This window comes from Quercus suber, unplaced genomic scaffold, assembly GCF_002906115.3.
Source record: "Quercus suber isolate HL8 unplaced genomic scaffold, Cork oak 2.0 scaffold_125, whole genome shotgun sequence".
NCBI classification, from domain to species: Eukaryota; Viridiplantae; Streptophyta; class Magnoliopsida; order Fagales; family Fagaceae; genus Quercus; species Quercus suber.
Window position 1 is genome coordinate 308,011 of NW_027069589.1, and position 23,838 is coordinate 331,848.

At 35.1% G+C, this 23,838-nt stretch overlaps 1 protein-coding gene across 1 annotated transcript; it reads right to left on the minus strand.

Annotated features, from left to right (window-relative positions):
* Positions 1-3,393: 3,393 nt before the first annotated feature.
* On the minus strand, positions 3,394-23,794 carry LOC111987753 (probable LRR receptor-like serine/threonine-protein kinase At1g56140). The gene is made up of 16 exons (XM_065775996.1): positions 23,553-23,794; positions 17,480-17,551; positions 17,191-17,247; positions 17,025-17,096; positions 16,573-16,644; positions 16,064-16,135; positions 15,868-15,939; positions 15,616-15,687; positions 15,459-15,530; positions 15,270-15,341; positions 14,716-14,787; positions 14,560-14,625; positions 13,751-13,816; positions 13,589-13,633; positions 4,344-4,408; positions 3,394-3,710 (listed from the first exon to the last, which is right to left on the minus strand). Exons 1-16 carry the CDS (start codon positions 23,792-23,794, stop codon positions 3,394-3,396), a joined length of 1,506 nt encoding a protein of 501 aa, XP_065632068.1.
* Positions 23,795-23,838: the final 44 nt, after the last annotated feature.

Consider the following 23,838-nt stretch of genomic DNA (forward strand, 5'->3'; position numbering starts at 1 on the left):
CATTCTGTTTTGCCAGACTGTCATTTTTTATACACACTTTCTGTGTCTACACTATTTATACCCATATTACCCATAAATGTTGAGGAATGCTTCAGAGAGAAAACCCTAACCACAAACCTTGAGAGTTAGAGATTGTTATACCCACATTTCTCTACACAATTGCTTATGGCTTTTCATCATCTCCTACCTCTCCATTTTCATACCATTGATAGGTTGATAGTCCAAACACTTACCACACCCTTTCAGAGTGTTAAGTGAGGCTTTCGTATTGCTGGGAAGTATTGGAAGAAGCTAGGTTTTGGCGGATGCAATCGGGAGTATTGCGGGATCTGGAAAGCTAGACAAGACATGGTTCTGAGAAGCCTTATTAGAGTAGGAGCTTGGAAGGCTTAGGTACATCGAGTAGATTAGGTTTGGAGGGTCTCTTACTAACCCATGTATCTCAACTGATTGTCTAGTGGATCGATTACAGCTTGAAGGGCGGGGGAGAGATTTTTCGCCGAATTCTTCGATTTCCTCTTTAATAACACATTGACGTGTTATCTTGTGTTTGCATTTTTTTTCCCTACTCTTTTACCTTTTATTTTACTACTGTATTATAATGATTATGGATTAAAGTAGCTTGTTTGTTTATCCGCTCGCATTTACTCTATTCCGCACTTAATATTAAGTTAGAGTAAAATATATTAAGCTGTAACTTTAATTTGGGAGTCTAAACAGCTCTTGTGTTTTCAACACTTTTTTCGAGCATTCAGTAACCTCAAGCCCAAGAAAATAGTTGAGAGTGCCCAGATCTTTCATCTTAAAATGCTAACTAAGGAAGTTCTGAAGAAAGCGGATACCTGTAAAATCATCTCCAGTAATAATCATATCATCAACATAAAGAAGAATAAGAGTGATACCAGCAGAGGATCTTCGGACAAAGAGTCACTATTATTAAAGGGCAATTTTGTTTGTTTGCCAAAATGACAGGAAGTATAATCAAAATTTTGAAACTGAACTGAACCTAAACGACCTTGAGAAGCTAACAACTAAAGACATGATAAGGATGTATGACCAAGACAAGTATGCCATAAATCAGGTGAGAAGGTGGCAGTGGTAGCAACTACAGAAACAACTTGTGAAGGAATCTTCAAGTCATGAACCTCAAACATGCGACCAACCTTACGGCCTGTCCTAAGCACTTGGCCCATCTGGGGATCTTGCACATCCACACCATGATTAGTAAATAAAAGATCTATGCCTAATTCACAAAGTTGACCATCAAAAAGAAAATTGAGGGATAACTTTGGGATATGAAAAGTGTCACTAAGGGATAAACAAGGAAAATAGATTGTTCCTTTATGACTAATAGGTATAAGAGCTCCATCAGTAGTGTAAATGGTGATGGGGTGTTCTAAGGGTGCCTTATCAGAAAATTGGGATTCATCAGGAATCATATGGTTACAACATGTAGTATCCAAAAAACAAGATTACTTCCCTGAGGTGACAGAAAAGGCAATGGAAGTTCGGGGTAAAACCTGTTGAATTACTACCTTAATATCAGCTGTAATAAGTGAGGAAGGCAAAGAAGGACTTGTAGTAACTAATGGATTTGAAGGACATACAGCAGCTACCCGAGGAAAAGAAGCTTTATTCTGCTCTTACATAAATTTTGCAGTTTGCGACAAACTAAGATGTCCTGGTCTTTGGCATGGAAAAACTCGTAGCGAGTACCTTTGGAAGACTAAGAGGTGGGACGCCCAGATTTTACTCGTGGAAAAGCAGTGAATGCAGCAATTGGAGGTTTTGGAGATGGTGTAGCCAATACATGATTAGATTATGACATGTGATGAGTAGGCCGACGGTTCTCCTCATAAATAAGCTCCTTGACTGTAACTTCAAGAGAAGGAGTAGGAGATCGGCTAAGCAGAGAAGCCCTAGTAGGCTTAAAATCCTCACATAAACCCATCATAAAGTGCATAAATTTACGGCGATCTCGATATTTGACAAAGAGCTCAATACCCTTAGAACACACTAGTGGAGAATCTACAATAAAGAGTTATTCCCACATAGTAGAAGTCTAAGAATAAAAATCATAAATAGACTGACTAGTCTTTTGGCGCATTTGATAAAGCTTTGATTCAATGTGGAACTCCAGGCTTGAATCATTTGTGCAATTATAGAGATTGGCCAAAAATTTCCCAGCAGCCTCAGTAGTCTCAAGACAAGGAAAAAGATTATGAATAGAAGGAATAGAGGTATTGATAAACCAAGACAAGATCTTACTTTGAATACTCTCCCATTCCTCTAGGCATTCTTCATAATCATCCACCGTAATAGCAGTCTTAGAGGTATATTTAGCAGCTGTGGCTTTGGACGTAGGTTTTGGTATTGGCTTAGGAATTGAACTAGTCACATATCTCCATAGTTTACGATCCTTGAGAAAGACAGTCATATTCTAAGACTATGCATGATAACTAGTAGGACCATCCAATATAATGGTGATATGACATATGATTTCTCGGTCGTTTTTGAGCCATAATGAAGAAAATGAACAAAAAGTGGGATTTAGAAACCTCAAATGAAGAAACGGAGCCCAAAATCGGAATCTACGCAAAAAAACTGAGCAAGACAAGCCTTGTAAAAATATTTTGACTTTAGTCAAAGTCAACAGTCAACGGCTGGGTCAACAGCTTGAGATGCTGACATGAGATGCTAACGTGGGATGACATGGCAAAGTGACATCACCCTAGGGTTGACATGGCAGAACACGATACAGAACAGGCGCGTGGTAGTGCATAACGACGTTGTTCCTAATGCGTGAGGCGCGTGTGAGTGACTGGTGGAGCATGGTGGCACGTGCAGTGCGTGCTTGTGTGGCAGGAACTTCAGCTGGCGCACGTGAGGTGGTTTATGGCGGTTCTTGGTTAGGTTTTACTCGAGATTGTCAAATCTGTCAATTTGTGGCTTGACGTTTGCAGTTTGATCAACAAAGCTAACGAAATTTGAGTGTTGTAGGGGTTGTGGGTGTGACGGTGGTGACTCACTTCTGACAGTGAGTACTGGATAAAGGTGAGAGCAACGGAAGAATGCCGAAGATGTCCACTGGACCAGAAAGTCAGAGGAATGACTCTGATACCATGTTAACAATATAAAGTGAGAGAGAAAGACTGAATAGTTCGTATATATGTGTAAACAATAATGTATAATAAAGATATAGGCTAGGTATGTGTGTAGTACAAGTAATATGAGTAAACTACAAGTACAGTATACTAGGCTAAGCCCAATGAGCTAATCTAGTCTAAGCTATACACTAATAGATAATATGATGCAAACCTGGATATAAATATCAAATACACGCCTCCCAAGACTTTGCCATTTGTTAGAGTTTTCAAAAGCTATTTCTGCAAACTAGAGGCTTATAGTGTAGTTTCCATTCTTGAGCCCTAGGCCATAATATCGTAATGATGAAGCAGAGAGTCGAGCTTTTTGGAATAGCTCTGAGTCAAAAGTATTTGTGAATTGTGATAACGAAGAACTTGTATACTGAGGATTATTGGACCCACTAAAATATCCAACATTACTAACTGCCCACTTTTCTTTGTCCCACCAATCTGTGTCATCCACATAATATGTGGCTGGACCAAGTGTCTCAGTATCCCCCTCATATACTATCCCATTAGAAGAGGTAATCGGAGGTCCACCACACTCAATTGCAAACTCAGAATCTGTAAACAATATATTAAAAAAAAAAAAAAAAAACAGTCATTGATGTGTAAGCTCAGAAAAGGTAATTTCATAAGCATGTTATGCATTTCAATAGTGGACATGCTTGAATTTAGCATTCTAACCAATAGTCTATTATTAAAAAAAAATAAAAAAAAATAAAAAAAACTAGAACGTAAGTTGAAAAATAGTTTAATTTGTAAGTTGAACGTGCGACTTAGTGCTAAGTACAAAAGATTTACATATTCAAACCCCAGCTTTTTAAATACTCTTTTAATGATCACCAGAATAGGGTTCTTGGTAGAAGTTCACTGACCTTGCAATTTTTCTTTAAAGTACATCATGTTGCCATTTAAAATTTCTGTATATTGAATTAACACTGGAATGTAGTTGTGATGCATTGCCAATTTAGCCCTTAAAAAGACAGATCTAATATTCATGTGTACTAAAAATTTGGAATGCATCTTGATTTTACTGTGTCCATATCAATATTTTGTAAGCATTTGAAGTTTCGTTAGTTCATATTCTGCTTAGAAGCACCAATCCTAGAGTATAATCTTCTCGCGGTTTGGCCTCAATACCTACTAATACTTTCCAATCTTACAATCAAGTGTGATTTTTTAAATTGTACTTACATCTTCCAATGCCTTGATTGCAAGGAAAACCCCGTTGAAGACAGGTCAATCCTGAAGGCAAAACACTAAAGCAGAACAGATATGTACTTAGGCAAGGAACATGTAGCTTAACGACATAAAACATTAGTTATTAAAGCAGATATATCTAATTTGAAAGTTCAATTAGTGTGTAAAACACTATTGACTGTTTAGACCACCAAATACAAAATAACCAACACAAGCTTATATTCAAACAATGAATGTGCCGAATATGAAATATAAGCAATACCCAATATGGCAAACTACTTTAACACATAATTAATCACAAACACAACAACAATTAATGGTTGAAGAGTAAGAGAAGAGAGATGCAAACTCAAGGATAACACCAGCACGTGTTATTGAAGAGGAAACCGAATATGAAATATAAGCAATACCCAATATGAATGTGCGGAATATGAAATATAAGCAATACCCAATATGGCAAACTACTTTAACACATAATTAATCACAAACACAACAACAATTAATGGTTGAAGAGTAAGAGAAGAGAGATGCAAACTCAAGGATAAACCGGCATGTATTATTGAAGAGCAAACCGAAGAACTTAGCAAAAAACCTCTCCGCTGCCCTTTAAGCGGTCAAATGATCCACTAAAGAATAAAGTTGGAATACATGAATAACAATAAATCCTCCAAACCTAATCTACCCAATGCACCTAAGCCCTTTAAACTTCTTGCTCCAAAAAGGTTACACTGAACCTTGTCTTCTTTAGCTTCCCGAATCCTGCAATAAGCCCATTGCATCAACCAAACAAGTTGGTCCTCTTTGAACTGCTTCCTAAGTACCAAAATACCTCCTCACTGATATGGGTATGGTAAGATAAGGATTTGGCTAATGTACCTCTCAAGAATATGTCAATAAAGAGAGTGAGAGTAGAGGAATTTGAAGAATCAAGAGGCAAGATTGTGAATGAGTCAATCTTGGTTTTCTCTCTTAAAAATCTCTCTGGAAGCTCTCTACATTTCGTGAGTATAAGAGTATTTATAGTAGGGTACGTGAGAAATGTGAAAAGTCAGTTTTCATCCAAATAAGGCATTCTGGCAACTTGAACTCGCAGCTAGAACGAGTCACACCTAAATACAAGGTGTCTAATTGCTAAAAATACAAGCAAATTTGGCCCAGAATAAAGCTAATACATGATTGAATAAATTCAACCTTACAATCTCCCCCTTTGGCTATTTCATGACAAAACCCTAAAACAGACTCTAGACTTAAAGTGTGAGTTGGGTACAGTTGCCAAAACTCACTCACACCTAACTCTAGATTCTGTGAAGTTCTTGAACCATACGGACAAGTTACCTGAAAACAATAACACAATAGGATCATTGCAAGCAAAAACCTTGAAATGCATATGGAGCAAGCACAATGTAATCAATTTCATGACAAAACCCTAAAATAGACTCTAGACTTAAAGTGTGAGTTGGGTATAGTTACCAAAACTCACTCACACCTAACTCTAGATTCTGTGAAGTTCTTGAACCATACGGACAAATTACTTGAAAACAATAACACAATAGGATCATTGTAAGCAAAAACCTTGAAATGCATATGGAGCAAGCACAATGCAATCAAGCATCAAAGAATATAGTAATAAAGCATAGGTTGACCAAACAAGAACAATCACTATAAATAGTGACCACAATGATCATCCACACAAGGAATGAACATTTGGACATGCAAGCTAATAAGCTTAATGCAAAGTGTCATTTGCATGTCCAACACTCAACCGATACAAAAACACAAAGGTAGTTGCATCAAGGATACAAGATCCAACATGGGCATAAGAGTGGAGTACTAAAGAAAATGCATAACATTAACTAAAAGTACTAAGCTACAAAGCAAAGGTACATAATAAACATAGTTTAAATAGTTAAAACATTCAAGCATTCATAACACACCATAGTCAAGTATTTAAAAGAAAAAAAAAAAACAAGTACTAGAGTCATGGAGTACTTATAAACCAAACTAAAGTACTTAAATAAGTGCTATGAAAACCCATAATAGAAACTAAAACACACTTAAACCATAAAAACTATGAAAGCTTATAAAAGTTCTCCCCCTCAAGGTAAGGCTCCCCTTCAAGAGCTACTCTATACTACTCTCCCTTTTTGACTGGAATGGCCAAAGAGCTAAGATTGGTCTGTGAAGCTATCAAACTTGGCTGTAAGCAAGTTGATTTGTTCTTGAATGGTGGTTAGTCTATTGGAATGCTCATTTTGGACTTCTCTCAAGTCGTCAATCCTCTCTAGAATGATCTAAAAAGCATCTGGAGGGACTGTTGAAAATGAGGCTCTACTCATTTTACGACAACTTCTAGAAGTTGATGGTTGTCCTTCCGCTTCAGCCTTGGTGTCCATAGGCTCTCCTTGTGCAGGATCAACCTCTTCTTCATCACCTAGAAGACGAACTTTAATCCTTTTAATTGGTAGAGCATTGATAGTGGAGGAAAAGGCATAAGACTGATGTCTTGGGGAGCCACACCTTTTGCAAGAAGGATCCTCATAATTAGACTAGGGAAGATAAGCTTTGCCCTTGAAGATGTCCTTGTTTCATTGACAATGATGTTGAATGCATGAGCACTGATGTCAATGTAGATATTCTCCCGAATCTCCATAAGGAAGATGGCTCTAACATTATTGATGGTGGTCATCTTCTTCACTGGGTATAGATTGAACATCATGATGTATGTGAGACATCGCAAATCCGGTGGGAAAGCAGTTGTGTTGAGGCATCTCCCTTCTTTAGCTTCACTGTTGTTGGACTGAACCATTTCTATAGAGAGCATTTGGTCCTTGAAGGGAGTGAAGTCATGTTCCACATCTCCAAATCCAAAAAGCTCATCAACGTCCTCCATTTGTGAATTCATGGCCTCTAACCCAACAGTCTATGACATCCTCTCGGACTATAGCATTGGCGTAGAATTCCCGAATTAGTGGCTCACAAACCCCAGGGAGATCACCAAGAAGCCTTTCTCGACCTTTCTCTTCAAAGCAACTTGGGATGAAGGAGTCTTTAAGATCGACAAGGTCCATAAACCGCTCTTGGATGATTGGAGCCTTCTCAAATTGCCGATTGTATCGCTTAAAATGTGTGTGTGTGTGTGTGTGTGTACGCGCGCGCGCGCAACAAATGCTGCAGAAATGTGCAAACTAGGGCAAAGTGGAAAAGCACATAATCATAAGTTGTTTCAAGATTAAAGAAACATGATTATCCCTACAATTTATATTCCATGGAATCCAAAGAGACACACACAAAAAAAAAATCCAATAGACATTTTATCATGAACATGATATGCACAACACAACATAAACATGGTATAATGCACAAAAATGAATAACAATCATGTAAAACATGTAGAATAAGCATTATACTAACACAATCAACATAACCCATAAACCAAACTCAACAAAACATCATCAAAACCATATTCAAACACCATATTTTTAAATCACAACATTAACACAAAATCCAAGAAAATTAGGGCTAGAGACATGAAATACTTTAGAAATAAAAGAAAACCCATACCTTTTCTTGAATATTGATGAAGGGTTGATGAAGAAAATGGAGGTCTTGTAAGTGAGAATGGAGGTTTTGGAAGAGGGAGAGGCGGACAAGACAAAGCGTGTGCGTGTGATGCGAGGGAAAACTGAAAAGTTTTTGAAAATTGTCATGGATTTAACCCTATTTGTGCAAAACATGCGATTTTCGCTACTAGAATGAGTTGCAAGCAAGTTGCCAAGTCAAGTCGCCAAAATCCCTTGACACAAATTTTTCAAAATTTGTCTAAGTGTTTTTCGCGACTGGGAAGTCCCCTCACGAGCAAGTCGCGAAGGGAGTCGTGAATCATTCTATGTAAACTCACAACTGGAGCTTCCATTCGCAAACTAGTCGCCAAACTGATTCGTGAAAATGCCAAAAACCCTGAAATTTTGAAATTTTTCTAAATCTTTTTCACAGCTAGAGGACAGACTCACCAAAGAGTTGTGAGAGCTTCATTGAACATAGACAAGTTTTGCGAGAATGAGTCACCAAAACAGAATTGCACATATTTTGGAATTTTTGATTTTTTTTTAGAAATACTTTTCAAAAACAACTAAAAATACTCAAAAATCTTTTTGTGTTTGATCAACATATGATTGAGCATGTGCAACACATTTAATCAAGTACAATCACACAAATGGATAAGGCCTTCATTGAACATAGACAAGTGTGATGTGTGTGGATATCAAATATGAGATAATCCTTAGTCTAATGTGAAGCTTCAAAGATTAATTCAACCAAGACATACACAATTAGCACTAGAAAGAGTGACCATTCTCAATTATAGAAGTATGCATATATGACCTCCCACAAAACTTGATTACATAACTTTGAAACTTTTCATTTGGCTTCTTACATTTCATAACATTTGATCATTTATGAACAAGAACATCTCATTTTGAGATCGATACCTGAAATTTTTGATATTTCATTTTGATGACTAAGCCTTTGACTTTTGGGCATCATACATTTTCATTACAAGCCACTTTCCCTTTTTCCTAGTCAAATACTAATATGTGCGATGACTTTTGCAGCTCATGATCTCTTTTTGATAGTTGACATTGGTTAAGCTGTATTTAGCAAAAACATGAAAGAGTGGGAAGATATATAGGCACAAATCTATGCATGTCTTAAGATCAACAAAACCATTGACTAATCATTCATGACAAGTTTAAAGATCTATTTATAACAATCATATAGATGTCAAGATTTCTCCCATAATGATATGAGTGCATACAGAACAAGCTACGCTCGTAAATGCACAAAGCCATTTGTACGAAGGTCCAAGGCAAAACATGCATGTGACAAAACACAATAATGCTGATCAAATTTTTTGAATTTTCTACTTTTTATGTGTTTTTGGATTTTTGACACAAAACAAGTAAAGATTGATCAAAAAGAAAGAAACACTCAAAGCATTTAATAACAACAAACAAAACAATAAAAACATGCTAGAATGATAAAAACATAAGCACACAACCAAACAATGTCATATCAATTAGGACGTATTAATGCATGGACATGTTTTAATGCTTATACATGTGTACCCTTCTTCACCCACACAATACGTGCGTTTGGGGTGATATCCCTAAAGGATTGGGTGCTAGAATTGTGACTTTCAAAGCTTTGTGTGAAGGTTTCCAAACAAGAAGTGATGGAATTAATCATCTTCACCATATCTCTCACATTGGGATCAACTTCTCGCCCTTTTGATTGCTTGGCAGTCCAATTCCCTTTGCCATTTCTTGGTCCTCTTGGCCTTTTAATAGTTGTGTTCTTCAATGCTTGAAGCTTATGGCAATTAGGTATGGTGTGTCCTTGAATTCTACAATGATGGCAAAAATGTTGAGTTTGTGGACCTCTCTGTGACTTTGGAAGAGATTTCCCTTTAGCCTTAGGTTTGACCACTAATGGATTAGAAGGCTTTGCCAAAACTCGTCGAGCAATCACATTCGACTTCTTCTCAACCTTCACTTTCTTAACAACAGGTTTGCTATCATTGGTTCCTTTGCTTTTACAAACTTCATTTCCTTGGACACATTGGCACTTGAACTACTTTCTCCAATGTATACTAAGCCGCTTTTGTTAAAGAGAGGATTTTGATGAGCAAGCATTTCATCGAGCTTCTTAGAGGCAACCCATTCCACTTTGGCATTGGCTTAAATCACTTAAAGCTCAAGAAACTTGATCTTGGAATAGGCTTCGGTCAGTTCTCCATTTAGTGCCTCAACTTCACATTTCGTTTCTTTGTACCTCATGAGTATGCTCTTATAGTTTGCTCAAATCTCTTCATTTTTCTGATGGCTACTTTAGCCACTCTAGTATACTTTCCAGTCTTCTCAAGAAGAGCATTATAGGATTCTTGCAATCCCTTTGTTTCTTCATCTTCATCATCATTGGATTCCTCTCCAATCCCCATAGACTCCACTTCGGTGCGCTCACTCAGCTCTTCCACTAGAGCACTCAAATCTTCCAAAGATTCCACAAGAGCAATGGCCATGAATGCGGAGTAGTTTCCTTCTCCGTCACAACTTTTTTTCGATTCTAAATTGGAGGTGTCCGTGTCACTAAGGGTAGTGGCATACACTTTACCCTTCCCTCTCAAATAGTTGGGACATTCCTTCTTGAGATGTCCATGACCATTACATTCATAGCACATGATTCCTTGAGGGGATTGAGAATCCTTCTCATCTTTCTTCTTGAAATCCTTTTTCACCTTCCTAGAATTTGAGAGTTTTCATTTCTCAAAAAACTTTCCATTCTTCTTGAACTTTAAGAACTTGCGGAAGTTCTTAGCAAGGTATGACACTTCATTCTCAACCTTGTCCTCATCCGAGGAGCCTTGAGTTTCCACTCTCTCATTAATTGTCTTGAGAGTAAGAGATTTGCTCTTCCTATGTGATGGTAGAGATAGCTCATATGTTTGAAGTGAGCCAATGAGTTCTTGAATTTTAATCTCATCAAGGTCCTTGGTCTCTTTGATGGCAGTAACTTTTGCACAAAAGCTCTCCAGCAATGATCGTAGAATTTTCCTCACAATCTTGGAGTCTTCTACCATTTCACCCAAGTTAAATATCCCAATCACCACTTCATTTACCTTCCCATAAAATGAGTCGAATGACTCATCTTCACTCATCTTCAACTCCTCAAAATGTGTGGTAAGCATTTGCAACTTGGTATCCTTCACCTTTTCGGTGCCTTCATAGGTCGTCTCCAAGATTTGCCATGCCTCCTTGGCAATTGTAACATGAGAGATCCTGTGAAATTCATCAGGAGAAACACCACAAAAATAGCATTTAAAGCCTTGATATTAGCATTAGCTACCGTAAGGGCTGCCTTATCCCATTCAGATTTGGCAGCCTCTAGCCTAGTCCATCCTATCTCGACAGTGTCCCAAGCACTATCATTTATACAACAGAGAAATGCCCTCATACGAACTTTCCAAAATGCATATTTGCTCCCATCAAAGTAGGGAGGTGCATTGAGAGATTAAGATCATTCCATCCCAAATGGGGTCTAGGATCACACTTAGGTAATGAAACCACACAAGTGTACCTGCTCTGATACCAGTTGAAAGTTCAATTAGTGTGTAAAATACTAATGAATGTTTAGACCTCCAAATATAAAATAACCAACACAAGCTTATATTCAAACAATGTATGTACGGAATATGAAATATAAGCAATACCCAATATGGCAAACTACTTTAACACATAATTGATCACAAACATAGCAGCAATTAATGGTTAAAAAGTAAAGGAAGAGAGATGCAAACACATGAATAACACCGGCACGTGTTATCAAAGAGGAAACCGAAGAGCTCGACGAAAAACCTTTTCGCCACCCTCCAAGTGGTCAAATGATCCACTAAAGAATAAAGTTAGGATACATGAATAGCAATAGACCCTCCAAGCCTAATCTACCCAATACACCTAAGCCCTCCAAGCTTCTTGCTCCAACAGGGTTATGCCGAACTTTGTCTTCTTTAGCTTCACGGATCCTGCAATAAGCACATTGCATCAACCAAACAAGTTGGTCCTCTTTGAACTGCTTCCCAAGCACCAAAATATCTCCTCACTAATATAGGTATGGTGAGATAAGGATTTGGCTAATGTACCTCTCAAGGATTTGTCAATGGAGAGGGTGAAAGTAGACGAATTTAGAGAATTAAAAGGAAAAGATTGTGGATGAGTCAATCTTGGTTTTCTTTAGGGTTTTCCTCTCAAAATTCTCTCTGGAAGCTCTGTACATTTCGTGGGTGTAAGGGTATTTATAGTAGAGTACGTGAGGAATGTGAAAAGTCAGTTTTCATCCAAATAGGGCATTTTGGCGACTTGGACTCGCAACTGGAACGAGTCGCGAGATAACTTCTAGGCCAGACTATACTTTTGTCCTATAGTGCTCCAGCTATCATGACCCTTCAGCTTCATGCATGCTTCACACGTGTGTCACTTTGGCAACTTGCCAATTGCGAGACTCCTTTGAGTGCACACATCTTGAGTTTTCTTCACACTCTCTCACACACTACCCTTACATAATTCCCACCTAAATACAAGGTGTCTAATTGCTAAAAATACAAGAAAATTTGGCACGGAATAAAGCTAACACATGATTGAATAAATTCAACCTTACATGATTGATACAAATATTCTTATTAGGATTAGGTTTTCACTCATGTAATTAGAAATGATCTATTGGCAATATGCTCATAAGCATTCTCTTAATAATACTAAACCATGATTGCCCCATGATGAAAGAGGTTTCTTTAAATGATTTACGACTTGTGGTTTCCAAATGTAAAGCATTACTTGCAATCAGAAGAAGTAAATAAATAAATATATATATATATATATATATGAAATTAATCATGAAGAGAAACATATAATATTTATGCAAAAGTGGTGTTTTTCTTTTGGGGTGGGGGGAGGGGCAAGCAATCAGAAGAAGTAAATAAATAAATATATATATATATATATATGAAATTAATCATGAAGAGAAACATATAATATTTATGCAAAAGTGGTGTTTTTCTTTTGGGGTGGGGGGAGGGGCAATTTAATCAAATGGGTTTTGATAGTCCCCATTACTCCCCTAGGTATCAAATAAGCTAATTACTCTTCATTTTTATCAATGTTTCGTATAGCAAAACATATAGATTAGTTGTCATTTGACCATGTAAATAAGATGATATAACCAAGCTTGACCCATTCTAATTATTTTTTTTGTGTGCATATTTTGGTAATTGATGACTCCTGGATTGTTGGAGTTGGAAACCCCATTTCCCATGCTCAGGTTCTCCACATGTGAGGCTTAAGAGAATATTTTCTACTTCTTCCTTTTTCTCTTCAACTTCTAGCAATTTTCTTTTTCACTTCCAAATATTTCCCATCCTTCTCCGCAACAAAAACTAGCCCTACGGCCCTACCTATCCCAAACTCAACAAGTCTCAAATTAGTTTGGTATCAAAGCTTTTGTCTTGCATCAGACCCTATTGATTCACTCCTTTTAATGAACATGTCTAAGTAATATACATGCTATTAGCTTCTATCATCTTCATCACCATAATCGACAAGATAATAACATTTTAAACTTGATTAGGAATTGGTTTCATTATAGTAAAACTCAAGTGTTAAAATAAGAAAATATAGCATCGAGAAATTTACCTGCTGTATGAACCTTTTATTGTGAAATTGTTGGCAACTAAATTACTGCATATTAAACAGCATAAGATCTGAATGTCAGTTTTTATTCAAGAGTAGCAAGTTATAGAATATTAGAAACATAAATATAATATAAGATATTTTCAAATACAATAGTATACATACAGTTGTAAATATTGATCTCTAACCCAATAAGGAAAGCTTCCCTGTAAATTATTGTAAGACAAATCACTGCAATCATAACATAAGGAGGATGTTAGATACATGACATGTTCAATACTAAATTACACATTAGTCAATTGACATTGATGCTCTGAAACAAAATTTTGAAGCCACATTATTCGAAATTTAGAACCTCTATTTTTCTATGTTTGCTAATAATGCCATGCTTGTTTATGCTATTAGCAACACATGGAAATCCATGTATACTCTTTTATGAGACTATAAGATTAGGCCAGTACAATTAATCTATTAGTGATACAGCATTTATTATTTTCTATAATTACTTGCTTATAGAGATACAGAAAATACCCTCCCCACACCCCTCCCCCCCCAAAAAAAAAGAAAGGAAACACTTCCATCATTTTAGAGTAATCGCTAAATTATTACTTGGATATCAAATCTTTGATTAACCTGAGTGTGTTATAACCTCCCAATGTAAAAGCATCTGCACCATAAGATTGTTATAGCTCACTACATATAAATGTTCGCTTAGCTCATACAAGATTTTGGGATGTGGTACTCAACGTTTTTCTACTAAAATACCACCGTAAATAGCTTAGTATTAATATGACATCAGAGTCATACTACCCTCTTGACATCAGACTGAATATAACTCCTTGTACATATGCATCGGTGATTCAAAAAATCCTTATACAAATAAGGGATTTCAATTAAAAAGCTAATTGTTAGACACCTCCATTTTAAATGTATCATAATGTTATTAAATGCAAATAATTTCTTTATGTACTTACATGTTGAGAAGAGACTCACTTTTTTGTGCAGGCAAAGTGCCGTTTAACTTATTATTTCCAAGAAACCTGATAGTGAAGGCAATAGTACATGCTTCAATATAATATAGAATAATATTGGGATGTATAATATGAAATTAAGAAAATGAGGTATATTACAAGAAAGAAAGCAAACTCAAATTGAAAAGCGCGTTTGGAATCTGTCCTGTTATATTGTTGAAGCTCAAATCCCTAAAAAAGTTAAACAATATTATTATTAAGTATTGATAACAAAACTATTATCACATGATTGTGATTCATAAAACTAGTTATCTACAAGAAGTAATTAACAATTATAATCCTTACACACTATCCCAACAAGAAAGAAGGAAAAAAAAAATGATAGAGAAAAGATAAGAAGAGTGGAAAAGAAATAGGATGAATTTGAAATACAATGAAGTGGCCCCTTATCCAATTACAAACAGGGTGAGTTCATTTTGCAAGCCAAGAGAAACCTGGTAACAATATCACTTAATTTGATCAGTATTTATAAAATAAATTTTAATACAAGAACCCACATAAATTTCTTTCTTCAAGTTAGGGTTGCCTAACCTAATAAATAGCATAGATGTTCCTAGTTCCATTGCTTTGAACAACAATCAAGTTCAACCTAAATTCCAATACTACGTGTATCTAAAATTCTAAATAGTCACCCACCAATGGGAATTACTTACAGCTGTGACAAGTTTAAGTATTCTCCTATATTTGATGGAATTGAATCAGAAATGTTATTATTCCTCAGCACTCTACAACATATGCAAATAAACCGTTATATTATATTCTGGAAGAGCAACAAAGAGGAAAGAAAATATGGATATTCATAATTAGGAATCTGAAACATAGACGCTTGGGCTTTTTCTTACAATGTACTTAGAGATTTCATATTCTTTATAAAAGCCAATGAAGAGCTCCCATTAGGCAAATCACTTATTCTCCTACAGTAATATCACACATGAGATTGTTAACTTTACAAGATTTGCAAAATACAAATAAAAGTAACCAAGAGATGTTGACACTCACAACTCTGTCAGAGAAGTCAAATTGGAAAATGTTAAAGGTATTGGACCTTCTAAAGAGTTTCCTTCAAGCCTCCTACCAAAATCATTTTGGAGTAGTTAATTATAAATTGTACACAAATGCATCTCTTCTGAAGAATGTACAAGTATACACTAAAATTTTATCAATAATAACTTTGACTTTGCAATGAAAATTGAGCCTTATAAAGTATGATTTAGAGAGAAGCAAATAGGATAGGGCTAACAATAGTCTTACAAGGTAATAAGCTTTGACCAATTCCTAATGAAGTCAGGTATCCTGCCTATTAATTCAGTGTCTGAAGCCCACCTGAGACCATAAGAAATATCTTCTCACACAATCTAATCACAATTTTTTTTATATATAATATTCATCATTATGTAAATTTTAGAAAGTTTGCAGGTGAGAAAAGAAGTAGTAAGCTAGTTCTTACACTGTAACAAGGCTTTTTAAATTAGCAAATGTCGAAGGAATCGCACCACTAACTCTAGAACTATCAAAGTAGCTATTGAGGCAAAGAATTTACATGAATAAAATTATATTAATATCCTATCCTCTGCTCAAATAAAAATTAAATAGTAACAGTTAATGAATTTAACAACCAAAGGAAAGGTCTCAAGCCATTTGTGGTAGCTAATAGAACAATTTTCAAATTTTTATGGTAAGTATCTACAAAATATATCATTTTCACCATATAATTTCTAGCAGCTAATAGTACTTGAATTTATCATGTAAAATATATATTTAAAAAATATCATTACATTGTTTTCTGTCTTGGAATAAAATAGATAATCTTGCATTTGCAAACCTTGCAATGTGGCATATGAGATTTGTTGTCACAAAGTTCTTATAATCTTGAGCAACAGACATGCTATAAAATAAAATCAAATTGATTTGCAGAATGTTCACTAAAAATGAAAGCTTTATGGTACTAGAACTTACAGTTGTTCTAATTTCACTAAATTGCCAAGCTCAGATGGGAGAGAACCAATGAAGTTGTTTGTCGAAAAAGACCTACAAAATTGACAAGTAAAACAACATATGAATTTATAAACAAGGACTAGATTCTCTTAGGGTGCAGATCATCAAGATCAAGTATGTGAGATATAGAATTCTAGCCCAAAAAAAAAAAAAAAAGATGTAAAATGCAAAAAGCATCAAAATAGGTGTACAATTGCATTAGGGTGAATACTAGATTCCTATTTTTGTGATTCTTCATTATTTTTAATGGGAAATCACACATGCATCCTATTATTGAGGGAGGAGGAAATTCCATTTCAGACAGACCTTATCACAAAACCCTTCTTCAAATAAATTACAATAAAAGAATGGTTGAAACAACACCACCAAGATGCCACATAGATGACTTACAAATTTTAATGAGGGTAACTTACAATGATAGTAAATCTGTAAGATTTCCAAGTTCCTTTGGAAGTGTCCCTGATAATGCATTGATGCCAAAACTCCTAATTTATTAAACATCAAAGGAAAGAGAAAGGTTAGCTGACATTAGATGTACAATATCCTTTGAGTTTCAAACCAAAACTGAGACAGGCTTACAGGTATTGCATGCGATATAGTTTGCCGATGGATGTAGACAAGTTACCAATCAAGTAATTTTAGCTCAAATTCCTATAAGAAATATTGGAAACATAGCACATTTAACAAAATATAATGAAAATAAACCATCCTGGAAAACTAGTACACCACATCTACTACAAAATTTAGTTGGTTTACATGATGCAGTACACTTTCAAGGTCTAAGTTCAATCCTAGCTTACATGAAAAAGACGGTAATCCATATTCATACAAAACGCAAGTAAACAAACATGTCAAGAAAATATCATACAGATTGAAGAGGAAAGTCAAAGCCCATAGTTCATCTGGAATTACGCCAACTATATTCAAGGCATAAACCTTCCTGTAAAAGGGAAAGAAAAAAACATCAACCACGAAAAAAAAAAAAAAAGATTCATATACTGAAGATGCCCAAGATATTTTGAAGTGTAGTTTCTATAACTTACCAAATTTTGCAAAACTTTCAAGGATTTTTTTTTTTTTTTTTAAATTGAAAAAAGGGGGGATTATCATATGAAATAATTATGCTTCAGCTTGTATATGAATTTAATTCATTGATTGCTAAAACTGTAAGCTTAGTAAAGGTGGCAGATTGAATGACTGCTCAAGAATATTAGTAATCAATATCAATATCAATACATATATAAAAGCAGAGACCATATGTGCGAGAACATGAGATTCTACCAAGTGGCGCATTGTATAACATTTTTTTCATTTGAGCTTCCACCTCATCTATTTAGCATTTATATCAAACTATTAAGTAATGACATATGCATTTATTTTGATGTATTAATAAAATTCAAAGAATTTGTATACATTTATTATTTGAAATGCTTTGGATAGATACAAATGGATCTAAAAAGTCATGGGAAATATTGGAATTAAGAAAACTTTTCAATTTTATGCATAAGACTAGCTCCAATGTAGAATTGCAAGAGTCAGATTCAATGAATATTGAGTAATATGATTATTTGTCTCCACATTTGTCAAATATAAAATCCCCATTTCCTTTGGACTTAAAAAAATGAACTTCCATAATTTTTCACACAATATCTTTGGTTTCCTTTCTGAGAGGTATGTTAACTTCCAAAATTTTATGTTCGTCTTTAATATTTTGTTTACATTTTATGTATTTGTTTTTACTAATGTAGCTTTGTAATGTGGTTAGGATGGTTTTTCCATATTATGTGCTAATTTAGATTTTGGGTTTTCTGTATGATGCATATACTTGGTAAGGATTTGTAGTATATTTAGTGTTTTGGTTGCTTTTAGTTCAATTAAAATTTGAAGGTTAAATTGTGATATTATTGCATCATTATAGCATTATTGTTTTTGTTGTTGTATTCTAGCAATTTTTTATAGCTAATTGATTAAGATACTATTCTTTCAATTTCACCCTATTATAATTAAGGTCTAAGAAAATCAAACTTTTGTTTAATTAAAATATTAATGGGCCTTAATTTTATCTCATATCAATTCTGAAACTAAAGAAAAGCTACTTTCACTGACATAAAAATTATAGGTGTTGATATAGTGGAGATGGAGCCTTTAATGGCATAAGAAATGTAGAAATTGACACTATAAAATCTATATATAAAGCAAAAATCATACAAGAAAGACAATGTGAACATAATATGGTGACATTTGCTGGTTGCATGAATTACAAGAATTTTCCCCCAAGTTATTTAGTTTCAATTTTGTTTTACTAGAAAACTTCATAGTTTAATTATGACAAACAATAATAGTATTCATGAAATCAATGGATCATAAATAATTTTTTACTAAATTTATCAAAATGCACCGCACATTGCACGGATTATCCACTAGTTAATATCATAAAAGCTCTTTACAAGCGCAATGTTTACATATAACAGTGAGTTTCCAATTAATGGTCATATACGCTATTGGCATTCTGCTCCCTTTTTATGGGTTTAGATCTGAGGGTTAAACTCAAATCCCCTTAACTTGCACTTTGCAAAAATAATACATATTGAGGCCCCATCTGATTATCTTTTGCAAGGATTTAGATTTTATTCTTTTGGTTGTGCTAAATGCATCTCAAATTGTGCTTGTATACTCCAATGGCATAAAATTCATGGTTCATTGTACAAAACCACACTTGTACTAGTGAAATGTGGTGCAAGGAGAAAATGAGCATCGGAGAAGAGAAAGTTAACGATCAATATATAAATCCAAGAAACCACATGAGGAACATTTAAGTTATGAAACACACATGTGCAAATGCACACACACACACAAAGAATTTATCTCTTCAAAAAAAAAAAAATTTGTTCAATTCCTTCCCCCATTTCAACACTGGAATATTGAGTTCAAGTAAAGTTCCCATTTTATATTACCATGTGAATTTATAAAGTTGACACATTTTATCTTTTCATTTTTGGTTATCATAGAGATGATTCATACATGAGATATAAAATGGGAACTTTAAATGTTCCAGTGATGTCTTTTCTTGAGATATAAAAGTTGACACATTTTATCTTTTCATTTTCTTTTAAAAGGATGTTATGACAAGGCCTCCTTATGATGTCTCCATGACCTCCCCTTAGTCCTTAGGATTCTATGGCCAATTTCATGCAAAACTCAATAATTTTTGAAAGCTCGGATTTGTGTGCAAACACAAGAGCTGTTTAGACCCCCAAAATAAAATTTATGGCTAGATTGCTTTTACTCTAACTTATCTAAGTGCGGAACAAGAGTAAATGAAGCGCAATAAACCAATAACTACTCTAGCGCATAAACATGAATAACAAATAATAAAAGTAAAGTACAAGAGTAAGGGAAGAGAGATGCAACCACAAGATAACACCAAGATGTGTTGTCGAAGAGGAAACCGAGGAACTCGACAAAAAACCTCTCCACCGCCCTCCAAGCGGTAAATTGATCCACTAGAGAATAAAGTTAGAGTACACGAATAACAAAAAACCCTCCAAGCCTAGTCTACCCAATGTACTTGAGCCCTTCAAGCTCCTGCTACCAACTGACTTAACGAAGCCTTGTCTTCTCTAGCTCTCCGGATCCACAATACGCTTGATTGCATCCGCCAAGCCTCACCGGCTTCTTTTGGCAAATTCTCAAAGCTTTCCAAGCTCGAAAACACTCTCTACACTCTGAAAAGTTGTGGGTTGTGTTTTGGTACAAATCTCCTCTCAAGGTATGACAATAGGAGAGAGAAGGAAAAAAGGATAGAATGATTTCTCACTAAGGATGAGTAGTTCTCTCTCTAAAAGATGGGTATGTGTGTGTGTTGTAGAAAACCTATCAAGGGTTTTTCTCTCTGAATGGCCTCCTTATACTTTTGTGGGTAATGAGGGTATATATAGTGTGGGTGAAGGGTAAGAAAGTCACACTTAAAAATCCTTCAGGTAGAATGTTTCGCCAGTACTTCGCGGGAAGGCCTTACCCGCGAGGCACTCGCAAAACTGACAGCTTAGCACGACTCTTCAACTTCCAGTCATGTGCTTCTCACGTGCTCTTTCGGGGGTTAGCTTCTCGCGAAATTCGAAATCCATTTGTTCTTCCAATACATGTTGAATTCTTCACCAACTTAATACTAAACTTAACACAATAAAATCCCACAAAATACAATGAATAAAATTAAAACAATTACAACACTTTTTGTCATGAAATAAAACTAACATAAAACATAGTTGTAAGTCACAACTTTACAATTTTAAAGTGCACACATCCATCATAGGTATTGGTTTGACCAACAGATGCCACCAACTTAAATTGGTGCATGAAGATACATTTCATCAAAATTTTAAGCAGCAAAATACTTAATCTTTTATGCTCAAATTTGATGGTATGTTGTTTGTATGACAGTACATGCTCAAAAACCTTTAAAATAAAGGAACAGAACATGGGAAGCACCATGAGGGCACACCCATGACAGATTAGATCTTCTAATTAGAAAAGGCTTGACTCGGGTAGCAAAAAAACTCTTATTTGTTTAAATGTTGTCACACACACACACACATATATATATTTAGAGGGAAACACACAAACACTACTCTTTCCCCCGAGTTTTAATGTAAAGGCACTCAACTCCATATGTATCATTTTATGTGAAAACCATAGACATCCATTAAAATAAAAGATGTATTGCTCATCTGATAACACCTATCAATATTAACTATATTTTCACATAAAGAAATACCATAGGGGTTTTGTGTTAAACTCAAAATCCTCAAGAAGGCAAAATGTTACATAAGTAACAATTTACAAGGAAAACAACACCACAAGGGGTTTGAGTGTTATACTCAAAACCTCAGTGTGTTGTGTTTTAAGGGGAAATTATATTGGGTTTTGTGCATATATTTATCCTAATATCAATGGTAAGAATTGGCATAGAAAAATGACCTGGGGTAGTATATATCTCAATAAATGACTACCATCCCTTATCTATTTCTCAATGCAATATAAGTAGGTGTATTAATAAGCTCTCATCTGAATAATACCTCCTCATTTCCTCTATAAAAAATACTAAGATGGAAGACCAGTTGAGACCTATGCTACCTACCAACAAAAAGAACTATTTTCAGCCATGAACTCCCCCTAGCACCAATCTAAGCTAGGTTCACTTTAGAAATATCTGTTAGGACATATGTGGATCATGTTAGGAACATATGTCAATTATGTAGTTGGCTAATCCTTTGACAACACTTTACTTGTAATTTGGTAGATCTAGGATGTGTTTAATACTTCAAGAAATATGTTGTTCAAGTCTAGTATTAAAGCCATGAAGATTGGACCAAGAAACAAGTGAAGAAAAGCTGTTCAATAAATCTGGACAAATAGCTTGACGCCTGTGGACAGATAACTTGACAGCTTCTCGACACCTCTCGACAGCTAGGCTATCTATTGAGCTCTTCAGTTGATTGTTATCGCAATCTCGACACCTTTTCGACAACTGGTGGATCGATCGAGAAAGCTTCTATCCCCTCGACACCTCCTCGATAGCTGTATCTATCGAAGTTTAAAGCTCGACACCTACTATCTATCAAGGTTTAGGAAATCAGAATTTTCAGATCTGATTTTTGGGCCAGGCTTAGGTATTTGTGTAGGGTTTTTTTTCTCACAACCCTAGACCTATATAAGGCTTATTTTAGAGGCCGTCACATAAGAGAATACAAGGAGAACATATGCAAAATGTGAACGATGCCTTATTCTCTCTGAAAGAAACTACTGCGTCTTTTGCGCCTTAGGGTTTTATAACCAAGTGCTTCTTGATCTTCATTGTTGATGAAGTGAAGAACTTTGCAGCCAACATCTTCTTCTAGTTGGTGATTGAAGTCGTGTATTCGGATCCGCGCAATTGATTAGTCACATACTGGGATTCGTGCATCATCAAAGAGTAGCGTCCATATATTGAAGAGTTCAAAGGTTCTAAAGCAGTAGAAGGTTTCTACTGTGAGTTCATCTACGGGGATTGTAGAGTCTAGGGACAAAAGTTTCGTACTAGATCTAAAACTTTTCTTTACTATAGTGGATTGCTTTTCGGGAAGGTTTCCCCTCAGGTTTTTTACTATGAAACTAGTTTGTTTCATTGGTTTTCCTGGGTCATCATATCTTGTCTTATTTATTTTTCCGTTGCATGATTTTGACATGATATTAATATTTGTTCGTTTTAATAAGTTTTATTCATAATAAATCTAATTAACAACTTGAATTTAAAACTTGTTAATTCTATCAACTGGGGTCTAAATTTCCCAACAATATCCACCTCTATACCCAACAAACTAACAAAATTCTCGATAATTAGTTGATATATGTCAGATGGAGGTAATACACACACTCGGGAGAATAATCCAGAGCTTGAGGAGCTCCAAACACCCTCCATAAATAAATAAATAAACACCAGGTCCAATAACAAAATTTTAAGGACAAACATTATAAAACAAGGATATGAACAGGGATTTTTGTAATGCACATTGGCAACTGACCTCACCTGTCAAATTATTTTTTTTTAAGAAAGGTTATTGCTACTTTCCTCTGCCACTCTATAAAGGTACATAAAATTTTAGTATATGATAACATATAAAAATAAGTTTTGCTACTAGGCAACCAGTTAATATATAATAATATCCTCTTCATCAACCAGTTAATATAATATATCCAACAGTTTTGATACTAATTTTTTAACCAATATCGAAAATAAACTTAAACCTTTTCAACAACCGGTAAGATATAATAGAGGTGATCCCCTTGCTTTTCGTTTTAGTTCAAAAAAATTATAATATTAAAAAAAATGCAATTTACGTTAAACTATTTTTTTTATTGAATGTGATGAAATTGTAATTCTAAGCTAAAATGGCATGGGAAACAAAACATGAGGATATATATATATATATATATAAAAGAAAACGTACAATTGGTTAATGTGGCAAGTAGAGTTACTATTGGCGGAACAGTCACATTTGATGAAGGGGTTGTAGTTTTTGTCATCGAAGCTGGTAGAGTCGATGGCTGCTCCACTGCATGGTTCCCCACTTATATTCCATTGATTTGATCGTGTTGAGATCCCCCATTTTTGAAATATTGTATTCAATGCTATCACTGCAATCATATTCACAATTAAACATCGTTGTGATCAATCTGATATACACCCTC

What these genes read in the sequence shown, in the direction of transcription:
- LOC111987753 (XM_065775996.1), bottom strand. Translation starts at nt 23,794, where the DNA reads ATGATTGCAGTGATAGCATTGAATACAATATTTCAAAAATGGGGGATC. An exon ending in TTGACTTTCCTCTTCAATCT is followed by an intron (nt 17,248 to 17,479) that starts GTATGATATTTT and finishes TTTGAGCTAAAA; the next exon opens with TTACTTGATTGGTAACTTGT. An exon ending in CTTACAGATTTACTATCATT is followed by an intron (nt 16,645 to 17,024) that starts GTAAGTTACCCT and finishes TCAATTTTGTAG; the next exon opens with GTCTTTTTCGACAAACAACT.